The following is a 15,883-nucleotide window of genomic DNA, read 5'->3' as shown; positions in this document are numbered from 1 at the left end:
AGGTTAAACAGCATTTCCATGTGCTCTGGTTTCCGCCATGGTGTTCCATTCTGCCAGAAGCAGTTTAGTCATGCTGGCCACATGATCCGGAAAGCTGTCTGTGGGCAAATGCCAGCTCCCTTGGCCTGAAAGCGAGACGAGTGCCTCAACCCTACAGTCGCCTTTGACTGGACTTAACCATCCAGGGGTCCTTTACCTTTTTTACCTGCAGGCAGCAGCACTTTCTCTCCCTGAAGTTACCAGCAACTGATATTCCGAAGCATTGTTGTCTCAAACTGCGCAGAGCCACCATGGCTAGCAGCCTTCGGTAGCCCTCTCCTCCTTCATGAATTTGTCTCATCCTCTTTTAAAGCCATCCATCCAGTGGGAGGGAGTTCCACAGTTTAACAATACACTGAGTGAAGGAGGACTTTCCTTTATCTGTCTCGAATCTTCCAATGCTGAAGGAGGATGTGAAGCCGGGTCAATGAGACAGTGCACAGCCACTGTGGCGAGGAGCCACTGAGAGCCACTCCTCCTTGAAGTTGTCCAATCCTCTTTTAGAGCCATCCAAATGGGTGGCCACCCCTGCTTCCCGGGTAAAGAGAAGTGTCATTGGCCATGCTGTCTGGGGCCGATTGGAGATGCCGTTCCACAACATATGGATGGCCACAGGTCCCTCACTCCTGGTGTAGCACATCACCCCAAAGCTCTGCTTCAGGACATCTTGCAACATTGCAGGGATGCTTAAGGATAGTGGTGGCTACTAGTCACAAAGGCTGTGCTCAGCTGGAGGCAGCAGTGCTTCTGAACACCAGTTGCTGGAAACCACAGCTGCTCTTCTGCTTAAATCCTGCCTGCGGGTTTCTCCACCTGGCTGGCCACTGTGAGAACAGGATTCTGGACTAGATGGGCCACTGGCCTGATCTAGCAACCTCTTTTTATGCTCTTAACTCACCTTGCTTTGAGGTCCCATCCCTCAAAGCATCCTGAAGCCAGCCTTTAGTTGTACAGTCATACCTAATGTTACGCTTGCTTCAGGTTGAGCATTTTCAGGTTATGTCCGGCGGCAACCTGGAAGTACCGGAAAGGGTTACTTCCGGGTTTTGCCGCTTGCGCATGCACAGATGTGCAAAATGATGTCATGCGCATGCGCAGAAGCGGCAAATTGCGACCCGCGCACACGCAGACACGGGTTGCGTTCTGCTCATGTTGCAAACGGGCGTCCTTTCCATGAGCAATAATCTGACCTCCCAGCATATGATACCACATGTCTCTCTCCATTTTAAAAGGAGCCAACTCTCCAGTTTTCCTTCAGGTGGGCATGCTTAGATCTTGCTCAGGTGCCCCTTTAACACCCAGGCTGCCTCACCAAAGTCCGCAAAGTGTTTGTATGTCGACGGACGGCTTGGGGACTTGCATTTTTGTGGTGCATTTCATGGACCAAGAAGGTGTTTTTTATAACTAGCATCCTAACCTCCATGCTTGCAGAGACAAAAGGAAGGCAACAGCATTTAGATGCAGGAACACATCCGAAGCATTTAAGACACATTGCAAATGAATTAGTCAATGTGTGGATAAAGAGTTCACGTTGACTCAAGATTAGGCAAAGGAATCCTTTGTGCCAGGTCCACCCAACACGGGAGCCGTCAAGGTTAATGGAATCCAAGGTGTTAAGAGTTTTGTGTGCAAAATACCAGAAATGATTTCAGAAAGCCTTGTTGGCACCGCTCTCGCTTTTCTCCTTTGTTCACAGTCCGACAGAAGCAGAATGCAAACATTCAGAGGTCACAAGCCGTTTATTATAACCATCGCCTTTCCCAAAGTCCTTTCAGTTCCTCAAACCCTGGATCAGGTTCCCGGGGGGGGGGGGGGGAGAGAAAGACCACAGGCTTGTGACAGCCTTTGGGGAGATGGGTTAAGGATGCATGTTATTTCCTCCCCAACATGTGTGTGAATCTGGAAGTTGGGTTGAAATGGCAGCTCTCTGGTACCAGCTCAGAGCTCACCTCCTAGTTTGCTTGGAACAGCAAGCAAGCTCACTGGGGAGCTTTTATAGGAAGCCAGGGGATACCACCTGACCTGTCTAGCCTATTAGGATCAGGTTTCCTTGGTGGGTGTGGCTGATCTCCTTGCAATACTCTTCTTTGACCAGAGGTGAGGGTGTGCTACAAGATGGAGCCAGCAGTGGTTGGACCAGGGTTCAAATTGGTGCACTCGTACTCAGCCTAACCTACCTCACAGGGGCAGTTGTGGTTGCAAGGATAAGATGAGGTGGCTGAGTATGTATACCACCTTGATCTCTTTGGGAGGAAAGGTGGAATAGAAATGTAATAAACAAATAAACAAAATCCTCTGTACAGTGGTACCTCTGGTTGCGAACGGGATCCGTTCCGGAGGCCTGTTCGCAACATGAAAAGAACACAACCCTCAGCGGCACGTCTGCGGACACGCAGGTTGCAATTTGCCGCTTCTGCGCATGATGTCATTTTGCATGTCTGTGCATGCGCGAGCGGTGAAACCTGGAAGTAACCCTTTCTGGTACTTCCGGGTCGCCGTGGGACGTAACCTGAAAGAATGTAACACGAAGTGGACGTAACATGAGGTATGACTGTAGTCATCAATTCAAGAATGGCCACAATTGAGTCAACACAAGATCAGGCCAAAGGGCACCAGGGATCACAACAAGAGCTGCCTTGTGGTCTCTGGGATGGTGTTTCCCAATGCCTCCTTGCTTTCTCTTATTCCTGGAAGTCCCATCCAGAACATCTTCACGGTGCTCTTCTGCCTCCCTCTTCAGATCCTCCCTTGAACCCTTTCCCCACGATTCACCTCGTCTCCTTGCACAGCAAGGCCCAGACTGCATCTCTGTACGCATTCAATCCTCGTTCGTCTTTCTTGCCTCTCCCCGCACCCAGTCTCTGCCTTTTGATGAGTTGTCTTTGCCCACTTTCAAAATACAGACCACCCCTAAGCTCCAAGGGGCAGGGACCTGACTTCACACTGCTAACTGCTGAAAGTTGAAAAAGTTGCGTCGGGTTGGCTGGCGTCGTATGCATAACAAAATATGAAAATAACCTGCAATGCAAAAATCTATCAGTTCATAAGCCAGTAATTATGCAAACAGATGCAATCTACAATTATGTCAAGCTTTTGTATAAGCGCATTTCAAAAAGACTCAAATCAAAATTGCATATTTTTTTTGGGTGGTTGGGTAACCAAGGCACAGCTCCAACTCAAACCACTGTGCATTCCATGACAGCAATGGCTGGTAGTCAAATGATTATGCCGCGCTCTAACACAGCTGTCGCCAAAGTCCATACAATAATAATTAGAATTATTGTTCTCCTTCAGCATGAAGAACAATCTGGGAATTGGACTTTCCATTCCTAATAACAGTCCCGCGTGATTGTAGATTACCTCTTTTGATAATTATTGCTTCGTGCTTGGACAGATTTTTTCCCCTTCCTTTTTTGCAACACCAGCTATTTTCATATTTAATTGCGTCCTTCAAGTATTTGGGTGGGCCACCAATACTGGACTTTCCTCAAGTACTAGCTTTCTGTTTCCCCAACAAGAGAGCCGGAGACATCTGATATTTTGCCCAGAAGACCAACCCGCCGAAGCCAGTTCTATTATCACCACTGACACACACGCGTGGTTGGTGCAGAACTTTGAATGCTTTTATTACAAAAATATCTTGCAAGCGAAAAACAAAAACAAACAACAAAAAAACCCAAACGAACTTAAGGTGCAATTCATACAAACAGTCACCTATAATTTCTTTGATCCACAACAAATATATCCCAATACGGCTTCATTTTTCTTTTTTCTTTTCCTGGTCCCATTTTCCTCCCTGCAAAACCAGGGCCAAGAGACTAGGCTCAATAGAGTGGTTTGTAGCCTCCCACTATGGGGCTAAAGCTCTTGGCATTCCATCTCCCAAGCTAGGGTACCATTGAACTTCTACACATTCCCATCCGACACCCCTGAGGAGGAGGGTGGCAATGGAGTGTTTGGAAACAGAGGAACCGAGAAGCTGGTATGACATTTCTGCCTTGACTAAGGACCAAAGTAAATGTCAGGAGAAGCTGTGGAAGCCAAAAATGGCAGCCAGAGGTCTTCCTTCCTCCCCATCTCCCAAATAACACCCAGCTAGCTTACGAACATCCTGGTGTCATGGCAACCTGCATCTTCCAGCAGCCAATGATGGAACCATAGAGCATCGCGATGGAACCATATGAGGAACCATAGAGCGTCAGTACAGGTCTTAAGATGTCAGTACAGGTCTTAAGTTGGAGGGGAAGTTACCGAGGGAGAGGAGAGTTGTGAACGTGTGACTGCCATTTTGGACAGCGGCTGTTTGCCTCCTGAACCATTGGCTTTGGCCTCGACGTCCTTATGCATGGTGTACGGAAGGAGCCAAGAGAATGTGGCCGAAAGGACTTGTCTTTGTGACCTCAGAAGGGTGAGATGCCACCATGGCTTGCCATTCCCAGAACTGTATCTGCCCAAACCACACTCATACCTCCCCTTTCTCATATTAGCAATACAAGTGCCTACTGGCATTTTATTATTTTTAATTTTAAGCGCAATGTCATCAGTGTCCCAAAACTCTTCCCATCACACATTTATTTTGAGCAAGGGTGAAGGAAACTGTGGTCCTTCCATTGCTTCTGGGCTGCAACTCCCATCAGCCCACTGGCCATGTTGGATGGGGCTGATGGGAGTTTTGAGTCCAAGTGCATTGGGAGGGTCACAATTATCACCCATCCCTGCTTTACTGACCCAAGGAGGAGTTGCTCCCGTGTCCCGAAGCGTCATTGTGAATAGGCACCTTCTGGAAAAAGGAGAAGGTGCTCATGGATGGCTCCACTTTGTGTCTCCACCAGAAGACACCGGCACATTTTTGAGACACGGAAGTGACAAGAGAGGCCTGCCCTGTGTCTTTTCAATGTGAAACCCATCGAGATTTGCTCATCTTGCTGAAGAATTAGCAAATCGGGCTAAACTCTTCCGAGTTTCGATTGCCTTCATCCTGGATCTCGCAATCCGCTTGGGTCAAACTTAAGGTAGGAAGATCCGCAGTAGAGAATTTGGAAGACGTCACTTCTCTGCAACCCTCGCCTCCTGTTCTCGTTCCCCCACTTCCTTCTGTTTCCGCAGAGTGCCAGTTAGTTCCTAAATTGCCTTAGTTTTTTGTTTTGTTTTAAAAGGAACACAGAGCCACAAATAAAATAAAATAAAATAAAAACAAGAAGAGGAATTTTGGTTACTGGCAGCAGGAGTCACACAGGGTAGGTTATGGTGGGTCAAGTCACCATGGGGGAGAGGACAAGTTTTAAGAGACCCCCTCTCTCTTCCCCAGCACTTTATCCCTTTTTAAACTTTGCTTTTGTGCTTGTCACACTAGTGCTAAGTACACAGTACTACACCCACTTACAAAGAACACACACAAATACTGGTATTTTTTCCTCGTTTTTTTTTAGTTCTAAAAGGAGTAAACAGTTATAATGCTGAACAGTCAACACAGGTGGTACGACGGTGTTTCGGGCAGGGTGGGGTGGGGGCAGCCCTACTTCCCATGGGGGCAGAGAGGTGCTATTCCTTATCCCAAGTGCTCCCGCAACCCTGCCCCAAAGGCTCTTTCGTAAAGAAAAGTGAGCAAGACCACCAGAGGAAGGGAGGACAACAGCATGGATTCGGCCAAGAAGGAAAGACTGAAAGGCAAGAGGAGGTTCTCTTGGCATGGCGGGCGGTGAGATCATGGGGAGGGCGGGAACAATCTGGGCTGCCAAAAGGTGTAAACTCTAAACTTGCAATGAGCTGCCTGTTTTAGTAGCCTCATGAGAAGTTTCGCCCCACCCGCGCCCCCGTGGGGGCATTGGCCCAGCTAAGCCACTCTACTGGCATTGACCCCAAACCACCTTTCCTCTCCTCTGTCAACAGTCATTGCCCCATAATCACTCGCTGCTGTTCCCCTGTGGTCCTGGGGTGGGGCCCCGCAATGTTTGCTTGGGCTACTGCACATTTGTGAACTGTGCAAAACAACAATGATAACGAAACCAAAATGGCTGCAAGAAAAACGAGCCACGATGGAGCCCAAGCAGAGTAGCAGGTTGGGCTTGTGAGTGTGTTTGTGTTGTGTTAGGGAGTGGCTTTGCAGGAAAGATACGAGCGGATGGAGATCTGCCAGGATGGAGAATGGCTGGCTTGGAAGCTCTCTCTTCTCTAACCATGCAACAGTGGTGGTGGTGGCAAAAATCAGCTTTCAGAAGCACACACACACACACACACACACACACACACACACACACTCTCACACCTCTAGCAGGCCTTAGTTCTGTTGTGAAGGTTGCTGCCCCTACTTAGCCAAATCTGGGAGGGGTCAGCCGAGGAACCAGGCAGAACATGGCAGAGACGGGAGCGGACAAGATTCTTCAATGTGGCTTCGTATTTCCTAAGGCCTATCACAGAGGCTGCAAGACACGTCCAAGGTCACCCCTCCCCAATTCTAGACACACGTAGGGATGAAATAAAAAAGGCGGATTAAAAAGAAATAAAAATGAGGAGCAGATTGACACACCTAAAATGTGTTCTACAGATTTGGCTTTGCCAGAGATCGGCCCCTGGTGTTCGGCAAGATCGATGGGTTGTCGTGGAATAGCCTTCACCAGCCTGGTGCCACCAGATGTGTTTGGACGGCAACCTCCACCAAGATCAACAGGTGATGGGAGTCAAAGTCCAAAACATCATGCGGACACCAGGGTGGCAACTGCTAGCCCAGAACAAGCTGCTGTATCTCCAAGAGGCACTGTCCCAAGACGTACTGTCAGGGGAAGAGGGAGGAAAATACATCTGTGGACTAGAGAGATACAAAGTGAATCAGATGCCATCATGAGCAAGAAAGCAGGCTTCTCCTCTTCCTCCTCCTCTTCCCAGAAGGACCTGGGGAAGTGGGTGTTTCCACCAAGTCTTGATGTGGGTAGTGTCCACTTGCTTTTTCCCACCCCACAGAGCTAGCTGGGGCTGCCAACTTGGTTTTGTTCAGTCCCCGTGAGGGAAAAGAAAAGCTTCTCAAGGTGGCATCTGAGAGGGTTTGGTTGTCCCAGAAGGAAGTGGAGAGAAGGCCTTTAGCTGGCCAAAGCTGAAGAGAGAGGCCCGCCTGCCTCCAAGGTGACAACTCGCCACTTGCTCCGTGTGACGTGTTTGGATGAATCGAAAGAAGAGAGTTATGGTCCCAGTGATAAAAGCTGTGTTAGATCCTTAGTTGGTCTAGGCACCTCCCGTCCACCTGATAACCAGGGGATGAAGAGGCACCATGAACTAGCCCAAGTACCAGGATGCAATTGTGTGTAGCACCAATTAGTTTCCTCCTTGACCTTGGCTACGTACATTAAGTTCCACTCAAAGAAACTGCAGGAACCGCTCCTTGGCAGGCAAATCCCACTGCTCCTCAGTTGAGACTCAGTCTGGAGACAAGGCCAAGGATCCAACCCCAGCAAGGGAGGTCTCCGACAACCCCGCAAGAGGGCCGGCAAGCCACAGAGAGCTGACGGCGTCAGCCAGGGATCACTTGCCCCGAACCTGTACGCTGGCGTATTCTGAGCTGGTTTCTTCCGGCTGCGGGGCAGGTCTCTTGGGAGCTTTGCTTAGGTGGACCATGTCCAAATCTGCATAGGTAACGTTCTCGTCGTTGGGCGCTGGCGGGACAGTCTGGATGCTGGCGTATTCAGACTGCTGGCTGATCTCGACCACCTGCTGGGGGCTCTTCTTGGGCGCCTTTTCGAAGTTCAAGTCTGCATAGGTGACGTTGTTGGGATCAGGCTCCTGAGGAGGCAAGAAGGAGAGGGAGAAGTCAGTAAGAAGCACGAGAGAAGGCCCATGGGACCATGGGAACCTGCCACAGCGCCACTCCAGAGCATCTTGCTTTGCAGGCAGAAGGTCTCAGGTCCAAAGACAGAAGCACTGTTTTGGATGATACCCAGCTCTACCTCTCCTTTAAATCGGAAGCAGTGAAGGCGGTGATTGTCCTGTATGAGTGTCTGGAGGCGGTTGGAGGACAGATGGCAGCTCAAAGATTGAGGCTGGATCCCAACAAGACAGAAGTGCTGTTTTGGGGGGACAGGGGGTGGGCAGGTGTGGAGGACTCCCTGGTCCTGAATGGGGTAACTGTGCCCCTGAAGGACCAGGTGAGCAGCCTGGGAGTCATTTTGGACACACAGCTGTCCATGGAGGCGCAGGTCAATTCTGTGTCCAGGGCAGCTGTCTACCAGCTCCATCTGGTACACAGGCTGAGACCCTACCTGCCCACGGACTCTCTCACCAGAGTGGCGCATGCTCTGGTTATCTCCCGCTTGGACTACTGCAATGCGCTCTACATGGGGCTACCTTTGAAGGTGACTATAAGTAATCCAGAATGCGGCAGCTAAACTGGTGACTGGGAGTGGCCACTGAGACCACATAACACTGGTCCTGAAAGACCTACATTGGCTTCCAGTATGTTTCTGAGCAAAATTCAAAGTGTTAGTGCTGACCTTGAAAGCCCTAAATGGCCTCGGCCCTGTATACCGGAAGGAGCGTCTCCACCCACATCGCTCAGCCCAGTCACAGAAGTCCACCACCTTTGGGCAGTTCCTTCATTGCAAGAAGTGAAATTACAGGTAACCAAGCAGAGGGCCTTCTTGGTGGTGGCGCCCTCCCTGTGGAACATCCTCCCATCAGATGTCAAGGAGATAAGTACCTATACAACCTTTAGAAGGCACCTGAACGCAGTCCTCTGTTGGGAGGTTTTTAATGTTTTATTATATTTTTATATGTCTAGGAAGGCGCCCAGAGTGGCTGGGGCAAGCCAGTCAGATGGGCGGGGTGTAAGTAATAAAATTATAATTATTATAATTGTTGTTGTTAAATCTCTGGCATCTCCAATAAGTGCTGGGAAAGATTCCCTTCCTCAAAGAGCTGGAGAGCTGCTGCCAATCAGGGAAGGAAATACCAACCTACATGGACCACAAGGCAGCCACTTCCCATTAGGTCAAAAAGTCCTTCTCGTCTGGCATCCCGTTTCTGGCAGTGACCAATCCCAGGAGCGGCTGGCGAGCAGGGTAGACTCTGAAGACCTGGCAGCCTGGCATCTACCATCTACTGGGATGGTGAGACCGGGGCTGGTCCAGGCCGTTTTGCTGCTTCAGGTGAAACGCTAGACGTTGCCTCCTGCCTTGTCCTCCTCTGTGTCTGGCTGCCCTACCACTGCAGCTGCCGCCTTCACACTTGCCTGTCGCAGTGGCCAGGAGGAGGCAGGCAGTGGCAGGTCAATGTGGTTCTAGAGCAGCAGTGGGAGTGCCAGATGGTTTGTGCTGCTGTTTCTGAACACCCTGCCCTCGCCCGCCCAGGGTCCCGGGCTGTGACACCACTGCTGCCAGGCCAGGTTTGCAGTGGGGCAGAGACTCTGCCCCACCATATTTCCTGAAGCCCTATCCATCTCTATCTGTCTTAATTTAATAGGTGTCAATAACTTTCAATTCAGCAGGTTTATTTGTTTTAATTGCTTAATTGTTTAAGAGTCCGCAAGCCTTTTTTTAAAAAAAATTAACAAACTAATTAACGGAATGGCAAAATTAGTTTCATACCGTCTGATTCAATTTAAACTGTGCGAGCCACTTTTTAAATATTTAACAAAGCAATTTGCAGAGTGGCGGAATGTGCTTTTTCTTAATTAGAGATGTAGGGGACGGCCTCCCGGTTTAGCCTCCTCCCTGACCAGCTAGATATCTATGTGCAGGGATTTCTTCCTCCCCCTTCTCCAAAGGGGCAGCACCACATGCCTGCCCTGCCCCCCACCTGTGGACTGAAAATGCTTCGGCTCGGGAACAATTTCACCACGTGATCTGTTGTTTTTGCAAGACTGGCTCCAAAGGAAAAATAAATAAAAGGAATCTTACTGGGGGTGCTGGGAGATGCAAGAACAGCTGCTATGAATTCAGAATAATAATTAAACACACACACACACACACACACACACACACACACACACACACGCACACAGAGCAATGTGAGCATTAGACTGGGTTTAGGGTTTTTGGCAGCCTAGATGAAGCTATAGACATCACTTCTCCCATTGTCCCAAAGGAATGACATCTTCCCGATGCAAAGACAGCTGTGTACGTACGTGAGCAGCTACGAGGCTGGAAGAAAAACAGCCACGCGCAGGGCGGAGGGGGCCTGGTTTGCTCAGCGAAATCGCACAATCGCGCCACACAAAAGGGGGCCTCTAAAAATAAGCCCTCGCCTGGCTGCCGTGCAGCTGGGCCTTTTCAGAAGGGAGCGACACTTTGTGATTATTTTGCGAAGGAAACAAACAAGAACGTCAACAACAGAAAAGGGTGGCCGTCAGCAAGTCTTCAAGGGCGGTGGTTACAATCCCTGTTGTAAGGCGGCGGGGGAGAGACTCCGCCGCAGACAAAGCAGGGTTCTAGTCCTTATTGTCTAGGGGGTGGGAGTGCAAATGTTGCCTTGGAAGTACGGGATACAGATGTGGGGACACGGAAGCACAGTTTTCAAGAAAAGAATGACGAAGGGACAAATTCCTGCAAACAAGCCAACGGAGGGACGAAGCTGCCAGAGTCACAGAAATAATCCACCAAGCCAATAAAGGTTGTTTTGAGTGGCGTCGGCTTCCTGGCAGGTGTTTTACCTGAAATTCTTTAACTGGAAAAGCCAAGGAGGCTTTCTGCAAATAAAAACAGGGGTTCTGCTATGGAACGGCAGGCAGGGCCTCCTCTCAAACCCTCCTTTTTTGGAAAACCCTTTCCTGATTGTACTATGGGTTGTTATTGTAGGTTTTTTTGGGGTGCCAGTCTGGATGATGCTCTGAGTCCCTTCTTTGTCGTGGGGTCCTGTACCCAGTGAGGTTAGAATCTGACAAGTGGAGTTTGCTGAGCTAGGCAGAGAGGTTTCTTCATATGAAAATGACCTTTGCTGGACACTTACGTGCCGTCATCAGCATCCCAAAAGAATGAGCTAGGTTGCAAGAGTGACAACTGAGTGATGGGCAAAGAGGTGCCTTCACATCACTTAGCTGCCAGGTGGAGACACCAGTTTCCCCATACACTCTTCCAACAAAATATTAAAATGCAATAGTCCTTCAGATATTAAAAGATTCCCTAAGGAAATCAGCCCTGAGTGCTCACTGGAAGGACAGATCGTGAAGCTGAGGCTCCAATACTTTGGCCACCTCATGAGAAGAGAAGACTCGCTGGAAAAGACCCTGATGTTGGGAAAGATGGAGGGCACAAGGAGAAGGGGATGACAGAGGACGAGATGGTTGGACAGTGTTCCTGAAGCTACCAGCATGAGTTTGACCAAACTGTGGAAGGCAGTGGAAGACAGGAGTGCCTGGTGTGCTCTGGTCCATGGGGTCACGAAGAGTTGGACATGACTAAACTACTAAACAACAACAACAACAAACAGGGCTGCCTTCAGATGTCTTCTAAAAGTCTGGTAGTTGTTTTTTCCTTTGAAACCTGGTGGGAGGACGTTCCACAGGGCGGGTGGCACTACCGAGAAGGCCCTCTGCCTGGTTCCCTGTAACATCGCTTCTTGCAGTGAGGGAACCGCCAGAAGGCCCTTGGAACTGGACCTCAGTGTCCGGGCAGAACGATGGAGGTGGAGACGCTCCTTCAGGTATACTGGGCCGAGGCCGTTTAGGGCTTTCAAGGTCAGCACCAACACTTTGAATTTTGCTCAGAAACATACTGGGAGCCAATGTAGGTCTTTCAGGACTGGTGTTATATGATCCCGGCGGCCACTCCTAGTCACCAGTCTAGTGGATTCAAAGTTTTTTAAAATATGAAACCTTCAGGGAATATTCTCATACCAGCTGGTTCAACATGGAACCCCTGTGCTTGGCAGAGAATTCTGGGGCACTCAGTTTGCTCACCCTGTTTCTTGCACCTCACAGTATCCTGAGTCTCTTGGAGAGTGAACTTCAGAACACACCTAGCACTCCTCTGAGGCTGGGGGTGAAGCGGAGGAATTCGGATTGGTTTACATGTCAATGCGAACCTCCCTAATCTTGCACTCCCTGAAACGGCAAGCACACCGAAAGGCATCTATCCTGTGAAAGTCACACTTCTCTTCAAATTTTGCGATGCATTACTCCAACCAAAAAAGCCAAAACCCCTGCATAAAGACATTTTGGGGAAAGGGTGTATAGAAATGTCTATCGCCAGTGAAGATTGCTTTGCGAAAGTGTGTATGTCAGCAAAATGCCATGCGAAAATGGGCAGATTAGGATACAGTGGATGTCATTATCATGCACTATATTATTATGCGCTCTCATATTAGGATAAAGTGCGAATTAGGATAAATTAGAATAAATGAGCACTAAAGAGTTGATGAATTTTAGTGAGGGATTCACTGATGAGGAAATGTGTTTTTCTACAGGCATCTGGTCTGCCACTGATCCAGCAGATGCTTTTCTTTCTTTCTTTCTTTCTTTCTTTCTTTCTTTCTTTCTTTCTTTCTTTCTTTCTTTCTTTCGCTCTTAAACTGAATTTAATATCTGAAATTGACAGATCTGCCCAAAGGGTGATCTAGACGATCAATGGGTCTGGAAACCAAGCCTGATGAGGAACGGTTGAAGGAGCTGGATATGTTTAGCCCGGAAGAGAGGAGACTGAGAGGAGATACGATAGCCATCATCAAATATCTCAAGGGCTGTCACAGGGAAGAGGGAGCAAGCTTGTTTTCTCCTGCTCTGGCCCCGAACCAATGGATTCAAGAAAGAAGATTAAACACCAGGAAGAACTTTCTGACAGTAAGAGCTGTTTGACTCTCCTTCACTGAAGGTTTTTAAGCAAAGGCTGGATAGCTACCTGTCCTGAATGCATTAGTTGAGATTCCTGAATTGCAGGGCGTTGGACTACAGGTAGATGACCGTTGAGGTCCTTTCCAATTCTACAGTTCTAGGAATCTATAATTACCTGTCTTGTCTCCTTGCACCAAACTCCAGATGAAGCTGCCATCTATGCATGTGCTCTAACCTGCTCATGTGCAATGGCTATCTCAGATGGACACACCTCAGCTTCACTGCTTCAGATGGATGTTCATTGGACAGAAAGTGCATCAAACAGAGGCATTTCTCAAGAAACTACAGGGTACAGGTGGATTAATGGCTAATTTCATGTGCACTTGGCTTCAAACACCAACACTGCCTCCGTTCAACATCTGAAGAAATTTAGAAGAACTTACCTGATTTGCTCCCCCAGAAGCCTTCTCAGATTCGTGCAGCCTAAAGAAAAATGGACAAAGAAAGTCAAACAAATCACCCAAGAGTAAAAGGCAAGCCTAACACAGTTGTTTCTTCAATAAAATAAAATAAATGGCGCCACTTCTTAAGTCCTCTACTGAGGCCTCTTGGACCTGCAAGGGGAATGTGCACTGCTGAAAATTCTCCTGCAATTTCCTTCCCAATGGAATTCTTTCCTCATCTCTCAGTTTGCTCAACAGAAGAAGGAACCTTGATGATGCGAGTTTGTAAAAAAGCCAGAGGAAGGTTGTGCTAAATGGAGCTGGCAGACACAACCAGCCACCCACCCAAACTCTAACCATTACACTAGTTTATTAGCAGAAGCCCAGACTTACCTCACAGATGTGGGCTCTTTATCTAGAGAAAAGAAGAAGAAGAAAAAATCCCACGTAAGATGGAATATATATATTTTTACCTGGGTTCCAAGCACTGCCTGTCCCACTATAGATGCAGACCCGGCCAAGTGTGTGTTTGTGTGCATCGATGGTCTTCTCCCAATCATTTCACAACAGCGACAACAAAACAACCTCCCCCTGCCTGAGTTAAGACTCCCTGTTCTGCTGTGTCTCATAACTCAGAAGGTAATTTTGTGCTTTTTTATACAGCTCTTCTCAATTTCATAGCTCATGAGCAGATAATCAAGTTTGCCCCATTTTATATTTTGGCCTACCACGTCCCAGTTCTTATTTTGGACCTGGCTTTGTTTTTTTTATTATTATTATATTTTTATTGATTTTTACATATCATTCCCAAAGATCATATAACATATTTTCTTATCTTATACAATGTTTTGGACTTCCATCAACCACATCTGAAGATTTTTCAATCTTGATCCCTTAATCTACATTTCATTCATTTCATTCATTTCCTTATTACTTTTAATAATCCTTAACTAATAATTCTCTTCATAATCTTCTCTGCGATATTTCGCATAGTCCTCCTTACAAAACTTCTTGCAGTCCTACTAGCGCGATCTGTTTATTACAATTGCTTTTCAAATAGTTCAAATATCTACTCCAGTCCTCTGAGAACCTCTGTGGGCCTGGCTTTGTTGCCGAACCTCCCAGAGGAGGTAGGAGGGAACAACCAAGTCGATTCAGGAAGCTTGAAGTCTCTCCATGCTGGTCGTGGAGGTGGAAATCAGTCTCTGAGCACCACAACATAGTGATGGAGAGGGAGGGAGGCTGAGGAGGTGGTAGGCTGGGTTGGACCACTACTCCTGGGGGTGTGTGTGTGTGTGCAAATATTGCTGGAGCTTTAGACCTATCTGCACTGTAATGTGTATGGGTTGCTCGTGCGTAAGTTACCGCCACTCCTGGCTGTGTTGCCTTTTTAAACCTTTCTGTCTGGACAGCCCTTCACTTCGTGGCTGCCTCAGTCGCTAGCAGAATCCGTCAGTGGGCGTTTCTTAAATCTTTTCCAACATAAAAGTTGTTTGACACCCAGTCTCCTCCTACTCTCTCTGCGCGGAAGTCTTCTGCGCAGGGTGGGTGTGGGTAGCGGAGGACCCGTGCTCTCCCCGCTGGTGTCCGGTGAAGAGTCCTGGAGCCCTCTCGCCGATTCCCCCATCAGCCCCTCTATATCCCTGGTGTTGCGCTGATTTGCTTCCCCATCTGCGGAGCTGCCTCTCTCCCTGCTAGGCCCTTCTCCAGCATCATTTGAGAGCCTTCCCTCCACCTCTAGCTCCGATGTCAGTTCCCTGACATGCACTATTGGAGACAGTGATATTGGGCATAACTCTTTCACACACTGTTTGCTAAATTAAAATCTCTCCCACCTTCCACCTTCCACCATGCAAGGAATTATTGCCCAGCAGGAGAAAATAGAGACAGGTACAAGTAGTGATACCTTTCCCTTGCTGAGAAGGGCTCAGAAGACCATCTGATGAAGCTGTGTTGGAAGATCCAGGAGAGATAAAAGGAGATGCTTCATCACATTAGACATGGCACTTAGTCAAACTATGAAACTGACTCTGCCAAGATGATCACCACCAACATGGGTGGCTTCAAAAGAGTCTATGGTTGGTGCTGTGAGAACCAGATGGTGGACTAGGTTGTCCTTTTGACCGAACTAGCTGCCAGAACATAAGAATGGCCTGCTGGATCAGGCCAATGGCCTATTGAGTCCAGGATCCTGTTCTCACAATGGGAAACCAAGAAGTAGGACCCAGGCACAAGAGCCCTCTCCTCTACAGGTTCTTAGTTCTTCTTACGTTGGCCATTCCTCTGTCCCAACAGCCCCCAAATATTCTCTGACTGTCAGTCCCTTTCAACCACCACCTTCCTCAGTACGTCTGTATCAAACAAAGCCAGGTGATCATAACATGATCTTCAGCAGATGCCAGGGTGCCAGTTAACCCAACCAGGAGGCAGCCTGCTCCCTCACCTCCCACAGCATCAGGAATAGCACCATCACAAGTCTCTCCCTCCTCTTTGCCACCAGTTAAATGCTCAATAATTAGAACTGCCAGATTCTCACTTTCTCCCAAAACTTTCCTTGCTGACACTTTCAAAAGAAAACCCATATTTATTTGTACGGGCGACATACGACCCAGCAAATTCCTATCGGATTATGCATTGAGTCAGAGGGACCCCA

The 15,883-nt window shown here is 48.3% G+C and overlaps 1 protein-coding gene and 1 long non-coding RNA gene across 8 annotated transcripts in view; both read right to left on the bottom strand.

Annotated features, from left to right (window-relative positions):
* Positions 1 to 3,640: 3,640 nt before the first annotated feature.
* LOC310708758 (tyrosine-protein phosphatase non-receptor type substrate 1-like) overlaps positions 3,641 to 15,883 on the bottom strand; it is a 118,327-nt gene continuing 106,084 nt past the window's right edge. For 6 of the 7 annotated variants that reach the window (XM_083507540.1, XM_083507542.1, XM_083507537.1 and 3 more), the window contains exons 7-10: positions 15,137 to 15,178; positions 13,624 to 13,645; positions 13,231 to 13,270; positions 3,641 to 7,809 (exon numbers count right to left, since the gene is read on the bottom strand). In XM_083507540.1, coding sequence (XP_083363666.1) covers positions 7,552 to 7,809; positions 13,231 to 13,270; positions 13,624 to 13,645; positions 15,137 to 15,178 — 362 coding nt within the window. In that variant the 3' untranslated portion in view covers positions 3,641 to 7,551. The remainder of the gene's footprint in view (positions 7,810 to 13,230; positions 13,271 to 13,623; positions 13,646 to 15,136; positions 15,179 to 15,883) is intronic. The other variant, XM_083507543.1, reaches the window with a different exon arrangement.
* Positions 13,988 to 15,141, bottom strand: LOC310708916. Its single transcript, XR_014527209.1, has 2 exons — positions 14,993 to 15,141; positions 13,988 to 14,555 (listed from the first exon to the last, which is right to left on the bottom strand). It is a non-coding gene; the product is annotated as an uncharacterized lncRNA (long non-coding RNA).

Source organism: Podarcis liolepis (assembly GCF_965112155.1).
Source record: "Podarcis liolepis genome assembly, chromosome: 6".
Taxonomy (NCBI): domain Eukaryota; kingdom Metazoa; phylum Chordata; class Lepidosauria; order Squamata; family Lacertidae; genus Podarcis; species Podarcis liolepis.
The sequence above is the reverse complement of the archived record's forward strand: the minus strand, read 5'-3'. Positions and strand labels throughout refer to the sequence as shown.